This window comes from Cetorhinus maximus, chromosome 20 (assembly GCF_964194155.1).
Source record: "Cetorhinus maximus chromosome 20, sCetMax3.hap1.1, whole genome shotgun sequence".
In the NCBI taxonomy this organism is placed as follows: domain Eukaryota; kingdom Metazoa; phylum Chordata; class Chondrichthyes; order Lamniformes; family Cetorhinidae; genus Cetorhinus; species Cetorhinus maximus.
Genome location: NC_135898.1, coordinates 91,260,351 through 91,280,264, shown reverse-complemented (window position 1 = coordinate 91,280,264; position 19,914 = coordinate 91,260,351). Strand labels below are relative to the sequence as shown.

At 43.2% G+C, this 19,914-nt stretch overlaps 1 protein-coding gene across 1 annotated transcript in view; it reads right to left on the bottom strand.

The window, feature by feature from the left end:
• Positions 1 to 1,411: 1,411 nt before the first annotated feature.
• Positions 1,412 to 19,914, bottom strand: part of cfap58 (cilia and flagella associated protein 58) — a 207,392-nt gene continuing 188,889 nt past the window's right edge. Inside the window, exon 18 of the mRNA XM_078565296.1 lies at positions 1,412 to 1,869. Within this exon, the coding sequence (XP_078421422.1) occupies positions 1,749 to 1,869 (121 nt within the window). The 3' untranslated portion in view covers positions 1,412 to 1,748. The remainder of the gene's footprint in view (positions 1,870 to 19,914) is intronic.

Sequence of the window (19,914 nt, the reverse complement as noted above, 5' to 3'; positions counted from 1 at the left end):
GTTTCTCAACCCCATTCTCCCGCCTTCTCCCTGTAACCTTTGATCCCCTTACCAATCAAGAACCTATCTCTCTCGGTCTTAAATACACTCAATGACCTGGCCTCCACAGCCTTCTGCGGCAATGAATTCCATAGATTCACCACTCTCTGGCTAAATAAGTTTCTCCTCATCTCTGTTCTAAAAGGTCTTCCCTTTACTCTGAGGCTCTGCCCTCAGGTCCTAATGGAAACATCTTCCCCACATCCACTCTATCCAGGCCTTTTAGTATTCTGTAAGTGTCAATCAGATCCCCCCCTCATCCTTCTAAACTCCATCGAGTATAGACCCAAAATCCTACAGAGCAGAGAGGAGCTTTGGGTGGAATTATTTATTTTATGTGAGTTTTCTGCTTGAATTCATTTGCAGTAATGTTACTGATTTATTCAGGTGCGAGACTAGCTTCATGCAAGCCATTTAAACATCATTTCCATCGCTCCTGAGTGCAGATAAATTTTGCAGCACATAATGTTTTTTTTTGAACTAAGATCGTCAAAGGCTGGTGAAGTGTTTTTTTCCTGCAGAAGGTTTAACATTTTATTGGAATGTATGAAGTGTCACAGATGGATAACCACAGCTACAGGTGGCTAACACTCCCAGTGCTAGATTTGTAAAACGACTTCTCTATTACCAGTCTGAGTGAGCTGGCTGATCTTGGCAGCAATTAAACCAAATTGCCCTTGGCTGGGGGAGGGGGGTTGTGGGGGCGGGGGGGTTGCTGGAAATCCTGCCCCATGGCTGGGGGTGCTGGGAGTCCTGTACGATCATCACTATCCGGTGACCCTTGTAGGTAAAGTGTGATCGGTTCGGGATGTGTTGGACAAGGACACCTCAGGGGAAACTGCGCATCTGCAGAACCTCTCCCAATCCCCGGCACCCCCCCCCCGCCAAAAAGATGAAGGACAATGGGAAGAGGAATGGAGGCAAGAAGAGAAGAAAGCTCTCCCTCTCCCAATCTCGAAAAAAAAAACAGCATGAAAGGGCAGACGTATCATTTATCAAACAGCATTGGGTCTCATCTGAAAGATTCCGTCTCTGGGTGTCATTTTCTTGTTCACAGTCGATATAAATCATTGTGTTAGATGATGCTACTTGCCTTGTTTTAGGCACCAGGACCAAGTTTTCAAAACTGATTGGGTAAAAGGATTGGAAACAGGGATTGGGTGGAGTCAGTCAGTGACAAAAACCCGTCTTGAATGTCTGTTGAGATTAAACAAGGGCTCAAGAAATCTCTGTAGACTGCTGGCTTGTTCCCCGAAATGGAAAACCAGCCTCGCTTTTATGTCCTAACTTCTTTGGCTTCCATCTTATTTCTTCCAAATTTGTGCAGGGCTGTTATTTCAGTGATTCACTTAATAAGTTTAGTGACAAAGCATTTAAGTGTAAATCAGATAGTTTTTATTCGACTACATGTCTGTGTATATCTGACATGAGAATGCATTAAAGTGCAACACAGGTATTTTCATATTCAATATAATGAAATCAAAGGAAAAAAAATCAATATGCCATAAAACACTTTTCAACAAAGTTCATTATCTTGGCTGAACTGGGGCATTTGAAATGCCAAAATAAAATTAGGCTACATGAAAATCATATTGTCCCTCACTGTTATTCTTGGCTGAGTTGAACACTTTCTATAATAATAAGTGAAAAAAAATCTTGCTTGATGTAAAAGAATCAACAGCAGATGGAGAATGGAGTTTCGTGGATATTTAAGCTGAGACCTTTGTTTGCGGTTTAAGATTGAAACCCCCTCCTGTGAACTGGGGGTAGTTTCTCCTCTGAGGATGGATTAAAGGCTGTTCCTCCCGCTCCAAGGCTTTTTGTTTCTCACTGAAGGGAAAACAAAAGAAAACCAATTTATTTCAAAAATACTACAATTGTGTTTTTTTTACCGGTGCGGTAATTCTTTCCGAAACTCTCTGTGGTCTCAGATGAGGAGAAATTGCTTCACTCAAAGGATTCTGCACCTTTGGAAATCTCTAACATGAAAAGCTGTGGACATTCAGTCGTTGGGCGTATTTCAAAGCCAGAGATCAACAGATATTTGGATACCCAGGGAATCAATGGGGATAATGCAGGTGTAGCTGAGGTGGAAGATCGACCATGGTCTTACTGAGTAGCCTTGAAGGGCTGAATGGTCTACTGCTCCCATTTCTTATACAGTAAAGTCCCGCCGTTTGCAACTCCCCTGTTCGCGAATTCACTTAACCGCGCGTTTTACTTTGTAGACCGCATCGCCCATTGCGTGACAAATTCTAGTTTATCCGCGGTTTCTTCTCTCTCTCTCTCCTTTTCCTGGGGAGATGGTAGCCACGACGGAGCAGAGACTGAAATGGCTTCAGCCGAAGCGCAGCCCGAACAAAGAGGTTTACCCGAAAACGTCAGAATTGCTGGATCCGGAGCTACAATAAGGGCTCTAGTCAATTTTAACACTTCACTGATGTATTGCTCAGAGGCTCCCCCATCTGTCCTTTGCAGGTGCTGCACCACATTTTTGCCGGGGAGTCCGGTACTGCCCTCGCATGGTTGGAGCCGAACTAATTGAATCCTATTTGAAAACATGTTCCCCGTTTGCGATTTCGCCGTTTGCGAGATATTGCAGGAAATGTAACCCCCGCGAACGATGGGATTTTACTGTATTCCCATGTCTAGGCATATCCTGCATCTGGCCCCCCGTAATCATTTATTATAAATATATACAAACCCTGACCCGGGATTTGTTGATACTGGCTCTGGGGGCCCTGAAATGGAAAATGGTCAGTTCTTCATTTGGACGAGGATTACAATTCCCCCAAAAGATAGTACAACCAAAATTCCAAATATTTACATCTCTTTAAAAGAGTGGCAGAAAACTGGACATGCTTGCACATGGAATGGTTGAGGTAGCATAGAAGCATTTAAGAGGAAGTTAAATAAGCACTCGAGGGAGTAAGGCAAGGGAGGATAAGCTGATAGGGTTAGATGAAGGAGAGTGGGAAGAGGCTCATGCGGAGAGTAAACATCACCGTTGACCTGTTGGCCTGAATGACCCTGCTTCTATGTTGGAAATTCCATATAATTCGGTACATATACAAAAGACGCCAATTACATGAGGGTTGATTTTGCAGTCTGGCGCAGAAATGCATAAGCGTATCTCACATCACAAATATGGGAGCAGACAATGTGAGAATCTGCAAGGGCTGCACCAGGGAAAGTGCAAACAGATCTCCTCGCGTATTCCCAAGTAAGTCCAGCAGCCTCTCTAAAGGCTTGGTTCCCTTGGGGTGAGAATGCTTCAGGGAGTAGACTGACTGGGATGCAGAAGCGACTGCCTCTTTGCGTTCCTGTGGAGCTCCGCCTTGTCTCCTGAGGGAGGAAAAGAATCCCGAGAGGAAAGTCTATGGTACCCAAATTTTGATTTTTAAGCTCCCTTTACTTTCTTTTTTCACCTATCATTAAAATAGAAAAATGAAAGAAAGAATCCCTGAATTAAGATGACACAGAAAGAACCCCTATAGTGGCTCATATACAAGCCATGGAAACACGCCTTTAAGAATTTGCACTCCGGGAAATGGTTGGAAAAACACCCCCACTTAGAGATGCCTTCAGTGAAGATGTTGTATTTCCCAGGTGAAGCAGTTAAAATCCAGCCCCACAGACTGGCAGTCCAGGCCTCCTGCCAAGTGAGTGCTGCCCAATAGAAAGTGGTGCTGCTCAGTTCAGCATAAGGCTGCCTTGCTGGATTGCCTTTCCCCTCACTTTGTGCTCAGGGTCTTATTTCATTTTAGTCCAACATCATCAAGCCACACATTCGCCATTCTTCATTCCACTTCTCTGCCATTCTTACCCACTTCCTTACGTTAAAAATAGCAAAGCTATCTGAGCTGATTGGAGTGAAAATTTTTTGATTTAGATAAAGCTGTCCCCAGTATATTCATTCATAATGGCATTAAGTGAGTTATAATGCAATAAAACACAAAGAGGCTGCTCAACTTTAAAGGACGGCGATGTGTGAATTCACCAGCCATCATGTCTTTTTCCTCCAAACAAATTAAACAATAGTCACTTCTTATTGATTTTTTTTTTAAATTGCGCTATAGCTTAAGCAAGTTTGAGATATTGATCATTTAACTAGTACGAAATATTAGATTTTATCTTCAAATGGAAATTCAGGCTTATTCATCACACTATGTATTACAGCACATTTCAGCACTTTTGAGCCATTTCAATAAATCTGATATGTTTAGAATCATCAGTTTATTTAATAGTTTAACCTTTTGAAGGTTTCTGTCGTGTTTCTTTAATATGTGCAAATTTTAAAAAAACAAGGAATACACAGTATATAAAAATGCACTGGGGCCTCAGGTTGTCATCAACTTCCCATCCTTGTTTTCAAATCCCTCCATGGCCACACCCTTTCCTATATCTGCAATCTCCTCCAGCCCCACTGCTCCCTGAAAGATCGGCATTCCTCCATTCCTGGCCTCTAAAGCATCTCCAATTTTAATCTCTTCACGATTGGTGGCCGTGCCTTCAGTTGCCCAAGGCCCCTAAACTCTGGAATTCCCACCATGCACCTTTCCATTTCTCTAGCTCACTTTCCTCCTTTAAGGCACTCCTTAAAATCTAACGCTCAAATCAAGCATTTGGTCATCTGACCTAATATTCCCTTAGGTGGTTTGGTATCATACTTTGTTTTACCATGTTCTTGTGGAGCGTCTTGGGACACTTACATTAAAGGCACCATATAAATGTAAGCAGTTGTGGCTGAGGATATTCTTGAAGGTTGGATTATGTGACACTTGTCCATGATTTGCAAACGTTGTTCCATTGACCTTATAAAGATTGCCTCCCCTTGAGTTGGGTGTCTTTGCTCCATGCATGTCCATGAAAAGAATGTCTTTGCTCACTGCCAGGAGAAGGTTGGGGTATATGGAAATGTCCCAAGTGACCCCATGAATTGTTCCCAAACTACCCTCGAGAGCTGCGATCTTTGAATCCCCAGCACCTCCAAGGGATCAAGGGTGGTCAATTCTTTATAATCACAAACACCGGCACTAACGGTTGGAAACACTCATGTACCAGGAACGTCGGCGATCCTGGCACACACGCAAATAGTGGAAGGTGAAGGGTGTGAATTTAAATACCGTTTCAATCAAAAATGACAGCATTCCCGAAAGGGTCGAATAATTCCTACACGAATAGGATACAAACGGGAAAAGGTGCAGCGAAAAGGGAGGGGAAATGGAAAAAGGAACTAATTAATATTATGCAGTTACCACAAACACTTGCCTAAAATGGCCACTCCTGCAGCCAAAATACAGTTAATATTTGGAAACCATACTGTCTACAGAGCCTCCATTATTATTATACAGTGACTTTCACACCGCGATCACAGGCAAGTGGGCACATTTCAGATTGCTGGGCAGCCTACCCAGAAATGGGAGGGTGGGTGAGGGGGGAAGGCAGTGATGCACCAGAGTGCACCCTCCATCTTATCTCCAATCCTCGTCCACTCAGATCCATCAGGGAAATGCTGGAACAGAAAGCTTAGGCCAAATTCTTCGAGTACCATCTCTGTCGTGCCTTCAATAAACCGAGTTCCACCCTAAGCATTCTTAGGAAGATACAGGAACTTCAGAACAGGAATTGGCCATTTAGCCCTACCAGCCCGTTCCACATTCAGTGAGACCATGGGCTGATCTACAACCTAACTCCATATACCTGCCATTGCCCCGTATCCCTTAATAATTTTGGTTAACAAAATAAATCACAGTTTTAAAATTAACAATTTATCTAGCTTTAATTGTCATTTGTGGAAGAGAATGCCAAACTTCTACTACCTTCTTATGTAGGAGCGTTCCCTAATTTCACTCCTGAAAGATCTTTTTAGATTACGCCCCTCATCCTAGACTCCCCAGCCAGCAGAAATAGTTTCCCTCTATCTACCTAATAGCTTGAAAACTGCAATCAAATCACACCTTAACCTTCAGGGATTAAAACCCTACTTTGTATAATCTCTTCTCATAATTTAACCCTTGGAATCAGGTATAGTGGTGGCAAATCTACGCTGCGCTCCCTCCAAGGCCAATAACTCATCCTAGGTGTGATGCCCAGAACTGTTCACAGTACAGTATGGTTTAAACAGGCTTTGTATAGCTAAAGCATGACTTCTAACCCCTTGTATTGTAGTCTCTAGATACAAAGGCCAATATTCAATTAGTCTTTTTTTGATTATTTTCTGTACATGTTTGTGACATTTTAATGATCATGATAATGTACATGGACACCAAAGTCTCTTTGGATCATGGATCTTAAAAACAGGAATAGACTAAGAGACTCAAAAGCTCCATCCATTATCTCGAATGGAAGATGGGTTACCTCTCATTTCCAATGACAGCCTTGATGAACCTGCTTAACCTTATAAGTGAATTTTGTGGTTGGGCTGAAGTTTGGAGAAGTACTCTTGGGCAGAAAGCGAGTTTCAGCAAAGAGACAACTACAGCCCACAGGGTGGCACACCATTGTTTGAAATGGACCAGTACTATCCTTCTAGATAAAGCACAAAGACCATGAAATTCCACAGGGTTTCTACAGGTTTCCTTGCAGAAGTCTTGGAGGAAGAGTGTGAATGCCTGTTTTACACCATTTCCATGACAGTCCCACTGGGATTACAGCAAGAAATCTGTTGAATCCTGGGGCAATTATGGTTTTATGTAATGTGCAGAATACCTTTAAAAAGGATGTTATAAAGGATGATCACGTGATCTTATGTAGGCAACAGAGGAGTAGCACAGGCTATCTCTGCGGTCAGTAGTATGGAAATAGGGTTTGAGTTGAAAGCACACAAGCGTAGCTGCTGAGTACATTTGTAAATAAACAGAGTGTGTTCCACCTAAGAAGTGTCTGCTGATCAACTCTGCCTCTCATACCAACTCGGCCATCCCACAACAAGTGTGCAACCCAGATCCATAAGTCCCAGCAAAATGGTGACTAGGTTCCAACAAGCTGGCGATGATGAAAAAGCAAGAAAAAAGCGAGGATAAAGCAAAGACACAACACTGGCTTCGAGAATAAAACAAGTTAACAGAAGAAATCAAGAGAAACGAAATTGGGCTGTACCTTGCACGGTAATTGAAAGCAGAATTTCCGTCCTAATCGTTGAAGCAATCCCCTCACAGAATGCCGCAATTCGGAAGAATTGATCCTTTAGATCCAGCCACGGATGATTGGTCTCATTCTATTAAACACCTCGCGTTCTTTTTCCAAGCGAATGGCATTACGGGGGAAGAGAAGAGGCGAGCGATCCTCTTAACTACATGTGAGAATAAAGCCTACGACTTGATTCGAAGGTTGACAGCACCCCGGCCCCAGGCTGATGAACTGGTGGACCTTGTGAAGGATCATTACCAGCCAAAGCCCTCGGTAATGGTGCAACAGTTTAAATTTAACTCAAGAAATAGAGCCCGGGGTTGGGGGGGCAGTTGCTTGTTATGTGGCAAGTTTGAAACAGTTAACAGAACATTGTGAGTTTGGTATGTCTTTAAGTGACATTATCAGAGATTGCTTAGTGTGTGTTGTGAATGAAGACACGGTTCAGAAGAGATTACTGTCTGAAACAAATTTGGATTTTAAGAAGGCACTAGAGATAACACTGGCCATGGAAAGCACAATATGGGATTCAATAGCCATACAGAGAGTGCAAAATGATGCCATCCTCCACGTTAGACGGGAAGCCCCAGCCAAAAAGAGCACATAAATGCAAGATTCTGCCAAGAAGCAGAAAACAGCCACCGTTAGCAGAAAAATAAAAATAAATGACTTGGCAGCGAAAACAAGGAATAATTGCAACAGAGGTGGAAACAAGCAACTTTATAAAGATTGGCAGTTTAAAAAAATCAATCGTTCAGCGAGGAAAAGGCTATACCACCCATAGCCTCAGCAAGATTACAACGATGGGCCCTGATCCTGGCAGCATACGAGTCCACTTTCGTCCATAGGCCTGGAAATCAAATTGCAAATGCTGCTGCACTTAGTCGTTTGCCCTTACAAGAAAAAGATGAGGATGTCCCAGTTCCTCAAGAACTAGTTTTACTGTTAAATTTCTTGGATTCATCACTGGTATGTGCTAGACAGATCATAGACTGGACAAGTCGAGACCCAGTCTTATCCAAAGTACAAGAACAAGTGCCTCATGGTTGGCCACAAGAGCATGTATCTGATGAAATGAAGCCGTATTTTAACAGAAGACATGAAATAACCAGCCAGGATGGTATCTTATTGTGGGGAGCACAAGTGATTGTTCCTCCAAAGGGAAGCAAGCCATTGTTAATTGAACTGCAAAGTGCACATCCAGGAATTTCCCAAATGAAGACCATAGCACGCAGCTACCTATGGTAGCCAGGGATGGATGGAGAAATAGAGAGTTTAGTGAAGAATTGTGAGCAGTGTCAGCAATTGCAAAAGTTACCTTCAACACCCTTGGGAATGGCCAGGAAGGCCATGGATGCGGTTACACTTTGACTATGTGGGACCTTTCATGGGAACAATGTTGATGCTCACTCAAAATGGATAGACATATATGAGGTGAAGTCACCAACATCTTCTGCCATAATTGAGAAGCTATGTCAAATTTTTGCTATTAATGGACTACCAGAAGTAGTCGTACCTGTTAACTGCACAGCATTTACAAGCGATGATTTTCAATGGTTTATCAGCCTCAACAGTATCACTCATGTACAAACTTCACCGTGCCACCCTTCCTCGAATGGGCTGGCCGAAAGAGCGGTTCAAATGTTCAAGTCAGGCATGAAAATGTTAACTGGAGATTCCATAGCAACCAAGCTAGCACGCTTTCTCTTCCATTATAGTACTACCATTCACACAAAAACGGGTGTCACACCTGCGGAATTACTGATAACATGCCGTCTCAGTACAAGATTGAGTTTAATAATGCCCAATTTAGGGGGGAAGATGAAAGGAGTCAGGGAAGTCAGAAAACTAGACACGACTGGCATAGTCATGACAGGAAGTTTACCATGGGAGAAACAGTATACGTGAAGAACTTTGGAGAAGGACCAAAGTGGTTACCAAGTGAAATAAGTGCAGCGACTGGACCTCGATCTTACCATGTGAAGGTGGAAGAGCGAGTCATATGGAGAGTGTGGATCATCTAAGGAAGAGAGAAACAAATCACCAAGAATTGGTTCCACCAGTGTTCCGGGTCAACGTTTCCTGTTGAGAGAACTAGAACAGGTGTGTCAAATGTACCTGCAAGAATTGAAGAAACAGATTTGCAGGTGCCTGCTGAGGAACCTGATGTTCAGACAACTCCAGAAAAGGAGGTTCCTGATAAAGCATCTGAAGTTGTAGAGCTGAGACATTCTACACACATAAGGAAATCCCAGAAAGACTGAACTTGCAAATTGCTTATCTGTGTAAATAATTTGTTATTTTGAGAAAATTGTAATTGTAAGTGTAAAATGTGTTTCTGAGTAAAGGGTGGAGGGGGGAGTGCAGTTTTATGGTTTTATGTAATGTGTAGTGTACCTTTAAGAAGAATGTTATAAAGGAAGATCACATGATCTTATATAACCAATAGAGGAGTAGCACAGGCTACCTCTGTAGTCAGCAGTATGGAGATGGGATTGAGTTGAAAGCACACAAGTGTAGCTGCTGAGTACCTTTGTGAATAAACAGAATGTGTTCCACCTAAGAAGGGGTCTGCTGATCAACTCTGTCTATTGTACCAACTTGGCCATCCCACGACAAGCAGGCAGCCCAGATCCATAAGTCCCAACAAACTGATGACCAGGATCCAACAAATCCCCAAAGCATCACATGGCCACAACCAAAAAAAAGCAGAAACAGGGAGCTAAATTCCTAACAACAAATAAATAGGAATAAGTGAGGGTTTAAATTTTGCACAGCAGAAACACAGCACAATGTATCGTGACAATTCCAGTTACTAAGCACTCACTGTATAAAATTCTTTCGCTATAACCCTTCCACCCCCTCATCCCAACTGGTGGAGTTTCCCATCCTGCTACAACTAGCTCCACAAAATGTATTCTGCATTGCAGACCAGTACCACTTATTGTTTGCCACTGGTACCTTCACTGCTGTCTCCTCCTATTATCACTTTCTGAAAACTGTCCCTTCCCTGATCCTCTCCCCTTCATTTCTAAAGTTGCTCCCTCCTGTTAAGGGCAAGTGGCATGGGTGCCAGCTGACCTCCATTAGTGTGTCCATGTGATCATCTCTTAGGTGCGTGTCAGGGCTATGAAAGACATGAGCCTATTGGACCATTGAGGACATCACTACCAAACGCAATCCTTTTCTCATCTGATAGTCACTTGAACACTTTTCAGCAGGAGATTTTCCTAAGCTAGGCTAGATGCTAATTTATATGCTCTAGCTGTTGCCAACTGAGATGAGCGACCTCAGAACAGAACATAATTAAATCTGCCTGACCTTTTGATCCTTATGGATAATTGCTCCACTTGGCAATGCCTCTGTCTATTAGTCATCAGGGAAGTTGGATCCATTCAAAATCTGATGTAAAGTGGAATTTGGTGAAGTCATCTTTTATTTCTATGTGATAAAATTTTGCAGGAGCGGGCAAGGGCAGGCGCGTCTCCGATTAGTGCCCCCGATTGAGGGCACGCTGCCATTTTACGTGGGCGGGCTGTAGCGTGACGTCCGCCAGGAAGTGCTATGCGCTCCCTGTGCGGGCGGGGGGTTTCCCTCAGCTGGGAGTGCGTTCTTCCGTGCAGTGCACAGATCTCCCTGAGGCTAAGTGCCGCCTCAAGGAGATCGGCTCCAAATTTAAAAATGTTAAAGAAGCGATAGCAAAATTTCCCTGACATGTCCCTTCATGTGGCACTGTCACATGAGTTGGGACATGTCCGTCACTTTTACTGAAACCTTTATTAAATTTTTTAAAACCCTCATGAAACCTCATCCCGCCTGTGGATGAGGTTTCATGCTTTCTCTTAAACCCGCCAGGCCTCCCGGCCCACCCGCCAACCTTAAGGTTGGACGGGCAGGTCCATTAATGATGTAAATTACTTTTTAAATGGCCTCAATAGGCTGATTCAGCTGCACCCCCGCCGACCTGAAAATGGAAATGACACGGGGTGATGTCGGGAGTTCCACCCAACGTCATCCCGTGTCATTTTATGCATCGGCGAGCGGGCCCCACCCTCGCTCGCGGACTGGAAGATCCTCCCCTATATATATTGTTCCCGAACAATACCTTGAGGGATTCAGTCCAGTATTGTGAATTTGAAGTCAAACTGCTATGTGACCCAAAAACATGAAAAAGTATGGTTCAGCGGACCACCCACTATAATCAGGTTGTTTCAAAAAGGCGAGCTAAATCAGGTTTCATAAAAAGATGCACTGCATTTACAAAGTTAGCGGAATAGGCAGCACGGTGGCATAGCATCTCGAAACACCCAGGTCCTTCACACTTTCTCTTAGTTACTGATCTGAGCCATGCTAGTGAGTCACGCTGGGCATCAAAGGTCAGGCACTTGCTCAAAGGTAGACAGGGCAAATTGGGCACAGAATCACCCATCCCCGCTCATGCATCTTTTCATAGCTGTCAGTCGGAGAGAGGGGTTAACAATTACTTGAAAGCACGTCAAAGTATCCACCCACTGTACAAGTCCGAGGCTCATGTATGGCATCGCGGGGATGCATGAAAGCAACAGAAGTATAAACTAGCATTCAATCTGTTCTTTACTATTTTCTTATTTTTTTTCTGGTATTGTATTAATATCGCAAGGACAATATTCAGCACTTAACCATCTCCAAGTCAGGGCTGTAATTCTGAAGTATTCCTAAATTGGAACATTTCCTTTTATGTTACTATTTAAATGTTGTTTATTCACCAATAGAATACTTTAGCAACTATTCAAATCTGACCATAGCAATAAAAGCAAAATACTGCTGATGCTGGAAATCTGGAATAAAAACAGAAAATGCTGGAAAATACTCAGCAGGTCTAGCAGCATCTGTGGAGAGAGCTCTGAAGAAGGGTCATACGGACTCAAAACGTTAACTCTGTTTCTCTCTCCACAAATGCGGCTAGACCTGCTGAGTATTTCCAGCATTTTCTGTTTTTGTTTCAGATCTGATCATACTTGGCTCAATTAAACTAATGTGCTAAAATGGCTCAATGAATTAGCGCTTGACTCATTTAGCAGGGATTCAGACATTAGTAAGAATTTTCTAATGAACAATTTTGTTTGCACACTTTTAACTGCAGGAGAATATTTAATTCATCAAACAGACCGAGAAAAGTTGACGTGAGTTGTACAAGTTGGAAGCTCCTGCGTGTCTGTGTTTCTGAGTTGACTATCGCATGCAACTGTGATGTGCAATCATATAGCACTTTATTAGTGTGTAATCCAACAAAATATACTGTGCTGTGCTCTCATGGTTACTGCTTTAGCCCAGCATGTTTAGCTGAAAATTAAATGAAAATTACTGCTAATTAGTTTTAAAATATGAGAGCCTGATATGGGAAACCAAGTGTATTTATTAAGTAATTGCTTTTTAGTTATGGCTTTGCTGGTGAATTCAGTGAAACTTCTGTGACATTTCTGCAAAGATCATGCTTTATTGCATAAAAATTATGTATGGGAAATGATCCAATACACTGCCTCTGATGCCTGCAAAGTGTAAAATTGCTTTGCACAGCTCATATGTGTTTAATAAGTTTTGCTGTACCATTAGCATACAAATGCCTCAGTGCCACATACATTTCTTTGATTCGATTGCAAGATACTGGTGCAAGATGGAGCTCCTGGCTTCTCCATTTTTGCACACAAACCTGTTCCAGCTGAGCACACTAGACCCTCTTCCAGGTGACCACAGCTCAGGTCTGATGCTAGGTGTCGATATTCCTCTCACTTATTGCCCGCATGCTTCTCGGTACAGCAATGCCCAAAGTGTGGCGAGCCCAACAGTCCACCAAATTTTAGCGGGCTGGATCATTTGCATCACTTGGTTGCAAGCAAGGTGCAGTCCTGCCCTCACCCTCCTTTATCTCTCAATCAACATCACTAAAAAGCGATTAACAAATTTCATTGTTGCTTGTGGGAGCCTGCTGTGCGCAACTTGGCTGCCACGTTCCCTGCATTACAGCAGTGACTACACTTCAAAGGTACATCATTGGCTGTATAGAACATTGTGACATCCTGAAGTCACGAAAGGGACTGAATAAATCAAAGTCTTTCTTTCTTTATGCTGATCGGGGGAACCAAGTGTTCCACACGAGCGACAGCGGGGAATATTGAGACCTTGGTATGCGCCATCTAGTTGACCATGGAAACCATCATAATTAGGCCCAGTCCTCTCATCAACTCAAGTCCACACAGCTTTCAAGCAGAAATCATTGGATAGCGATCAGGACCAGGAACCTGCGCTGAAGTCAATTTTAGCATCCCTTAGCTTCAGCTGAGATCAGTTAACATAATGTAAACAGGCATGAAATCCTGGAACCTTCAGCAGTCACAGCAGTGTAGGGAGGATATGGGAAATTAATAAAGGAAACCAAAAAAAAACTGTTCCTTTTTATATTTACTGATTCATAAAGAGCTCCTTGTTTCGATGTGATTTTTTTGTTTCAATTTGTCGCCGGTACAGGTGCTCAAATCCGAAAACCGGAGTTGTTTGAAAGTTGGAATTTTTGTAAGCTGTCATGCATCCATTTTAATTGTTATGTAATGAGTAAAATAACTTACTGGGACGATTTGGCTAAGTGCTGCATCGGCGCGGTGATGGGCTGGGCTAGTTATCGCCGGTCTTTCCCAACACTCTGAGTGATCCGAGCAGCCCTTGACCCCACCCGATTCAGTTCAGCGCGCCGCCGTACTTTCAAGCTAGCACAGCCTGCAAGTCAGCCTTACTTACCATCTTTCATTTTTTTCCGAACGTTATTCCTTCACTAGTATGTAGCTTTTTTCATAACTTCAATAAAAATAAATGTATTCACTTGATTTTGTGTGTCTCCTATTAATTCACATTAAGGTTCCGAATATTTTTCTCTGAAAGCCGAAAGGATCCGAAATCCGGCACGGACTCGGTCCAGAGGTTGCCGCTTTTGAGACGCTGAACCCGTGTTTCAAATAAAGGAGGAAGGAAGAACAAAGCATGGGGGGGAAAAAAACACTTGTTTTTGAAATTAGTCTAGGTTTTTAGGCTGGTGTGATCCAGTGTCCTTTGACATAAGAATTGTTAGGTTCCATTTGTCTGTCGCAGCATTAACTCTAAGCTTAAGGGAAACTTTAGCCATCAATAACCTTATTTTAAAGCGATGGGATGCAGGGGTCGGGGGAATTGTGGTGGAGGTGCATCAGGGGAGTTCGGATATACGGAGGCCGGGCCCCATTACCATGCCTTTCATCAGGGTCAGATGTGATACCAGGCCGGCAGCAGGATTCCTGTGACAACAGCAGGATTCCAAATCCCTTCATGCTGAATCCTCACTGACTCTCCCGTGTTCAGGTCAGGCAGAGGTCGGGCACCTCGTTCAAAGCACTGTTTCTGTTGTCCCAGTTTGAGCAGGTCCTGCAAGCTGTAGCTCGCTGGCTGTGGAAATAACAGTTGGGGTGCAGTTGGAAGCTTAATTCTTAGTCTTCTCCCCATCAGGAGCTGTGCTGGAGATGATCCAATGCTCTCTAATGGAGTATTCCTGAAACCCAGCAGAGCCAGGTAGGGGTCTCTTCCGTCCGCCTTTGCCTTCTTTAACAAGTGTTATAAGGTCTGCATGGTACGTCCCACCATTCTATTGGATTGTGAGTATTTGGGACTTGATGTAGTGTGCCCAGGCTCCCAGTCTTTTGCAAACTTGCAAAACTGAGTGCCTGAGGGTTGTGGACTGTTATCTGAGATGAGCACTTCAGGTGTGCCCTGGCGAGCAAACATTGAATTTAAATGATTTATTAAGGTGACGCTCTTACTATCCTTTCTCAGCAGCACAGACTCAAAAAACTTTGAGTAATAATCTACTGCTAGGAGGTACTCACTGTTGTCAAATGTGAACAAGTCCACTCCAGTTTTCTGCCAGGGCCTCTCTGGAACACTGTGTGGTTGAAGTGGATCTTTTTGTTGCGATTTACTCTACTTTTGGCGCATTGCACATGCATTCACCATTTCACCAATTTGTGCTCCCATTCCAGGCCAATACATTACATCTCGAGCTGTTCTCCTGCATGTTTCTATGCCGAGGTGACTTTCATGTATGTGCTGCAGCATTTCTTTTCTCAGTGTTGCAGGAATTATGATCTTTTCTCCCTTTAAAAGTATTCCTTCTGAAACATGAAGTTCCTCATGAAGGTTCCAGTCCTCTTGTACAGCAGAAGGGGCTCCGCTCCGATGTGTGGTCCAGCCAGTTTGCACAATCTGCTGCAGTTTTCTCAGGTTGGCGTCGTTTTTGGTCACTTCCCTGATCTCATCTAGTTTGGTTACAGCCACAGGTAAGTTCTTTGTCAGCATGTGAACCTGTGCTTCTGTTTCTTTATCCTCTTCCTCCATGATGGGTAGGTATACATGTGACAGAGTGTCTGCGATGTACATTTCCTTGTCTGGTTTGTACTTAACTCTGACCTGGTACCTCTGCAGATGCATTAGTAATCTTTGGATTCTTGGTCGTGCACAGTTCAGGGGCTTTTTAAGTATAGCTTCCAAAGGCTTATGATTTCCATGTCTTTGCCATAGACAAACTGGTGGAAACGTTCGAGGCCAAATACAATTGCTAGTGTTTCTTTCTCTATTTGGGTATACTGCTGCTGTGTTTCAATCATTGCCCTTGAAGCATATATCACAGTACCTCATTTTGCAAGAGGACAGCTCCCAGGCCAGTCTTTGAAGTGTCCACTGAGAACTTGATCAGTTGACATTGTAATACTTTAACACACTGGTGCCTGGGTCAGTGTTCTCTTCAGACTGGTCAAAGCTTCCTGTTGACTTTATTCCCACTGCCCTTCCACATCATTTTGTAGAAGCTCTCTGCGAGGTGCTGTCAGGTCTGACATATTCGGAATGAATTTCCAAGATAGGTGACCATTCCCAAAAACCTCTCCAAGTCTTTCTTACATTCTGGGGATAGCATGTTCATGACTGCTTCGATTTTACTCTGGTTTGGCTTCAGTCCCTCACTTGTTAGCACATGTCCCAAGTACTTGATTTCATGAAAACCTAATTTGCTCTTTTCCTTCTTCAACTTGAGGTTTCTTTCTCTAGCTCTTTCTCAGTCTGTGTTCGTGTTCTTCTTGGGAGGCTCCCCAGGCCAGCACATCATCGATATAGGTTTCCAAGCTCTCTAACCCTTCAAATAGCTGCTTCACTGTTCTGTAGAACACCTCCAGAGCTGAATTAATTCCAGAAGGTAAATGTAAAAACCTGTATCGCCCATATGGTGTGTTGAAGGTACAGAGATAGGAGCTGCATTCATCCAGCTTGACCTGCCAGAAGCCTGAACTCGCATCCAGGACTGAATAGTATTTAGCATCTGCTAGCTTACACTTGATCTCTTCTACTGCGGGCAGCTGGTGATGCTCTCTTTGTGCTGCCTGGTTTAGGTCGCTAGAATCCAGACAGACTCTCAGATTCCCATCTGATTTTTCTACAATTACAATTGGACTAACCTACTTTGTTGGTTCTTCAATTTTCTTGATGATGTGAAGTTTCTCCATTCAGTCCAATTCTGCTTTCAGTCGCTCTCTCAGCATTACTGGTATTTTCCTGGGTGGGTGTATTTTGGGTGTCACAGTTTCGTCAATCTTGATGGCGTGTTCGCCTTTTAGTCAGCCAATCCCCTGGAACACACCTTTATACTCACTCAGGGTATCATCAGTGGTGACAGTCATTATTCTCTTGATTAGCTTCAGATTTTCACAAGCTTTTGATTCCAAGTATGGGTTTTGTATCAGTTTTCACCACTATGAATGGAAGTGCTTGAGGCTGTTTTTTGCAGTTCATTTTAAGTGTGCACTTGCTTTCTACTGCAATTTTTTCACCTGTGTAAGTAGACAGATTTATTTTTGTTTTAGTTAGCTTTTTTTCTTTGCATTTCTTATGGGAATGACATTTGCTTGTTTACCTGTGTCAAGCTTGAAATTCACCATCATGTTGGCAACTTTTAAATCAGCCTTCTTTGGAATTTGTTGATACTGCACCAATGAAAAGTTCAGTTTCAGTGTCTGTGTCATCATCTGCAATCATGCACACTTTCTTCAATTTACAGATCTTAGCGAAGTGATTTAGTTTATCACAGTTCTTACACTGCTTTTCGTAAGGTGGACAACTACATGGTAAATGCTCTGTTCTGCATCAGCTGCATTTTAATGTTTTAATAGCAGTTTTGTTCTTTTTACCTTCAGGCTGTCTATTTGTTCTTTCCCAGGGCTGTTTCTGTTCAACTGCATCTAACTGCTTGACTGTGTGCAGCTTATCATCTTCTGTCATCTGTTTAATCTGGCATTTTGTTGTTACTGCCACTCTGCAGATATTTATTGCTTTCTCCACCGTGAGATCAACTTCTCTCAAAAGCCGTTCTCGCAGAGAGTCATTTGCGATCCCGCAAATTATTCTATCTTGGATGAGTGATTATCAAGCTCTCCAAATTCACACAATTTAGCTCGTTTTCTCAGCTCAGTTACATACTGACTAACGTTGTCACTGCCTTGGGTGCACATAAGAAAATAGGTATCTTTCATATCTGATGTTTTTCTTAGGGCTGCAGTAGGCTTCAAACTTTTCCATTATTTTTTTCAAGTCATTTTGTTTCTCATCACTTTCAAACGTGAATGTGTTATAGACTTCTAGGGCTTCTTCCCCTGCTACGTGAAGAAAGATGGAAGACAGTACTTGAGGGTCTTTTTATCACTGCCCGTTGCTGTGAGGTACAGCCCGAATCGCTGCTGGAACCTCCTCCAGTTTTCAGTGAGATTGCCCTCCAAACTGAGCTCTGTCAGTGGTTTCAGAAACTCCATTGTTGCATTTAGTTTACTTCTGACACCATGTCTTGTTTCATGTTTCCTTTTTTAATGAGGCACACAGGCCGTCGACACTGTAGCTGAGCTAACTTTATTGATAACACATTTTCCTAACATGAACACATGTCTGCAGTGACTGAACTCTACCAAAACAGGCTCCAACATGTGCTATCTGACCTTCAACCCCAGGTCAGATGACCCCATAAATATTACAGGGCACTGTGTAGTATCTAATACTGGAGTCCACAACCACAATCACCAATTATCATGACAACAGGGACCCCCTTGATTGGACCCTGCAGGCAGCTAAGTGCTAAGAGGTCAGCAGCAGTGGGATGGGAATGGTGGTGGGGTCTATTGCAGCAGTAAGGTGCTCCGTTTCCCATTAAGAAGATGAACATTAAAGAACACAATGTAAATCCAACAAAACAAAGGTAAATAAATTGCAATTTAGGTTAGAATAAATTTGTTACACCATTGATACATATTGACAACACAATCATGCAGTTGGATCATTGATTATGCCTTTGTGGGCACAAATGGACCTTGATAATGATGCCAACAAGAGGAAAAAACCCATTTGACCTCATCTTTACCAACTACCTGTCGCAGATGCATCTAACCAAGGTTGTATTGGTAGGAGTGACATTGCACAATCCTTGTGGAAACAAAGTCCCATCTTCACACTGAGAATCCCCTCCACTGTGTTGTGTGGCACTATAACTGAGAAAATGGGATAAATTCAGAACAGATCTAACAACTCAGCACTGGACTACCATAAGGTACTTTGAGCCATCAGCAGCAGAAGCAGAATTGCATACAACCACAATCTGCAACCTCATGGCCCGGCATATCCCCCATTCTACCATTACCATCAAGCCAGGGGATCAATCTGGGTTTAATGAAGAGTGCAGGAGGACATGCCAGTAGCAGCACCAGGCATACTGGGAAATGAGGTGTCAGCCTGGTGAAGCTGCAACATTATCAAATAGCAGGAGCAGCAAGTACAGACAGAGCTAAGCAATCCCACAACCAACGGATCAGATCAAAGCTTGCATCCACATCCAATCATGAATGGTGATGGATAATCAAACTACTAGCAGGAGCAGGAGGCTCCACATACATCCCCATCCTCAATGATGGGGAAGCCCAGCACACCAGTACAAAAGACAAGGCTGAAGCATTTGAAACCACCTTCAGCTAGAAGTGTTGACAGGATGATACAGGATTTCAACCACCTCTTGAGGTCCCCAGCATCACAGATGCCAATCTTCAGTCGATCCAATTCACTCCATGTAATATCAGGAAATGGCTGAAGGCACTGGATACAGCAAAGCTATGCACCCTGACAACATCCCAGTTGTAATACTGAAAAGTAGTGCTCCAGAACTAGCTGCGCCCCTAGCCAAGCTGTTCCAGTAAATCTAAAACACTGGCATCAACCCAGGAATGTGGAAAATTGCCCAGGTATGTCTTGTCCACAAAAAGCAGGACAAATCCAACCCGGCCAATAGTGCCCCATCAGTCTACTTTCAATCATCAGCAAAGTAATAGAAGCTGTCAATAAGTGCTATCAAGCAGCACTTATTCAGCAATAACCTGCTCACTGATGTTCATTTCCTATTCTGCCAGGGCCACTCAGCTCCAGACCTCATTTCAGACTTGTTCCAAACATGAGAAAAAGAGCTAAATTGCAGAGATGAGTTGGTAGTGACTGTCCTTGATATCAAGGCAGCATTTGACAAAGTGTTTAAGGAATCCTAGTAAAATTGAAGTTAATGGGAATCGAGGGGAAAACTCTTGCCTGGCTGTAAACATATCTAGCACAAAGGAGGATGGTTATGGTTGTTGGAGGTCAACCATCTCAACTCCAGGCATTGCTGCAGGA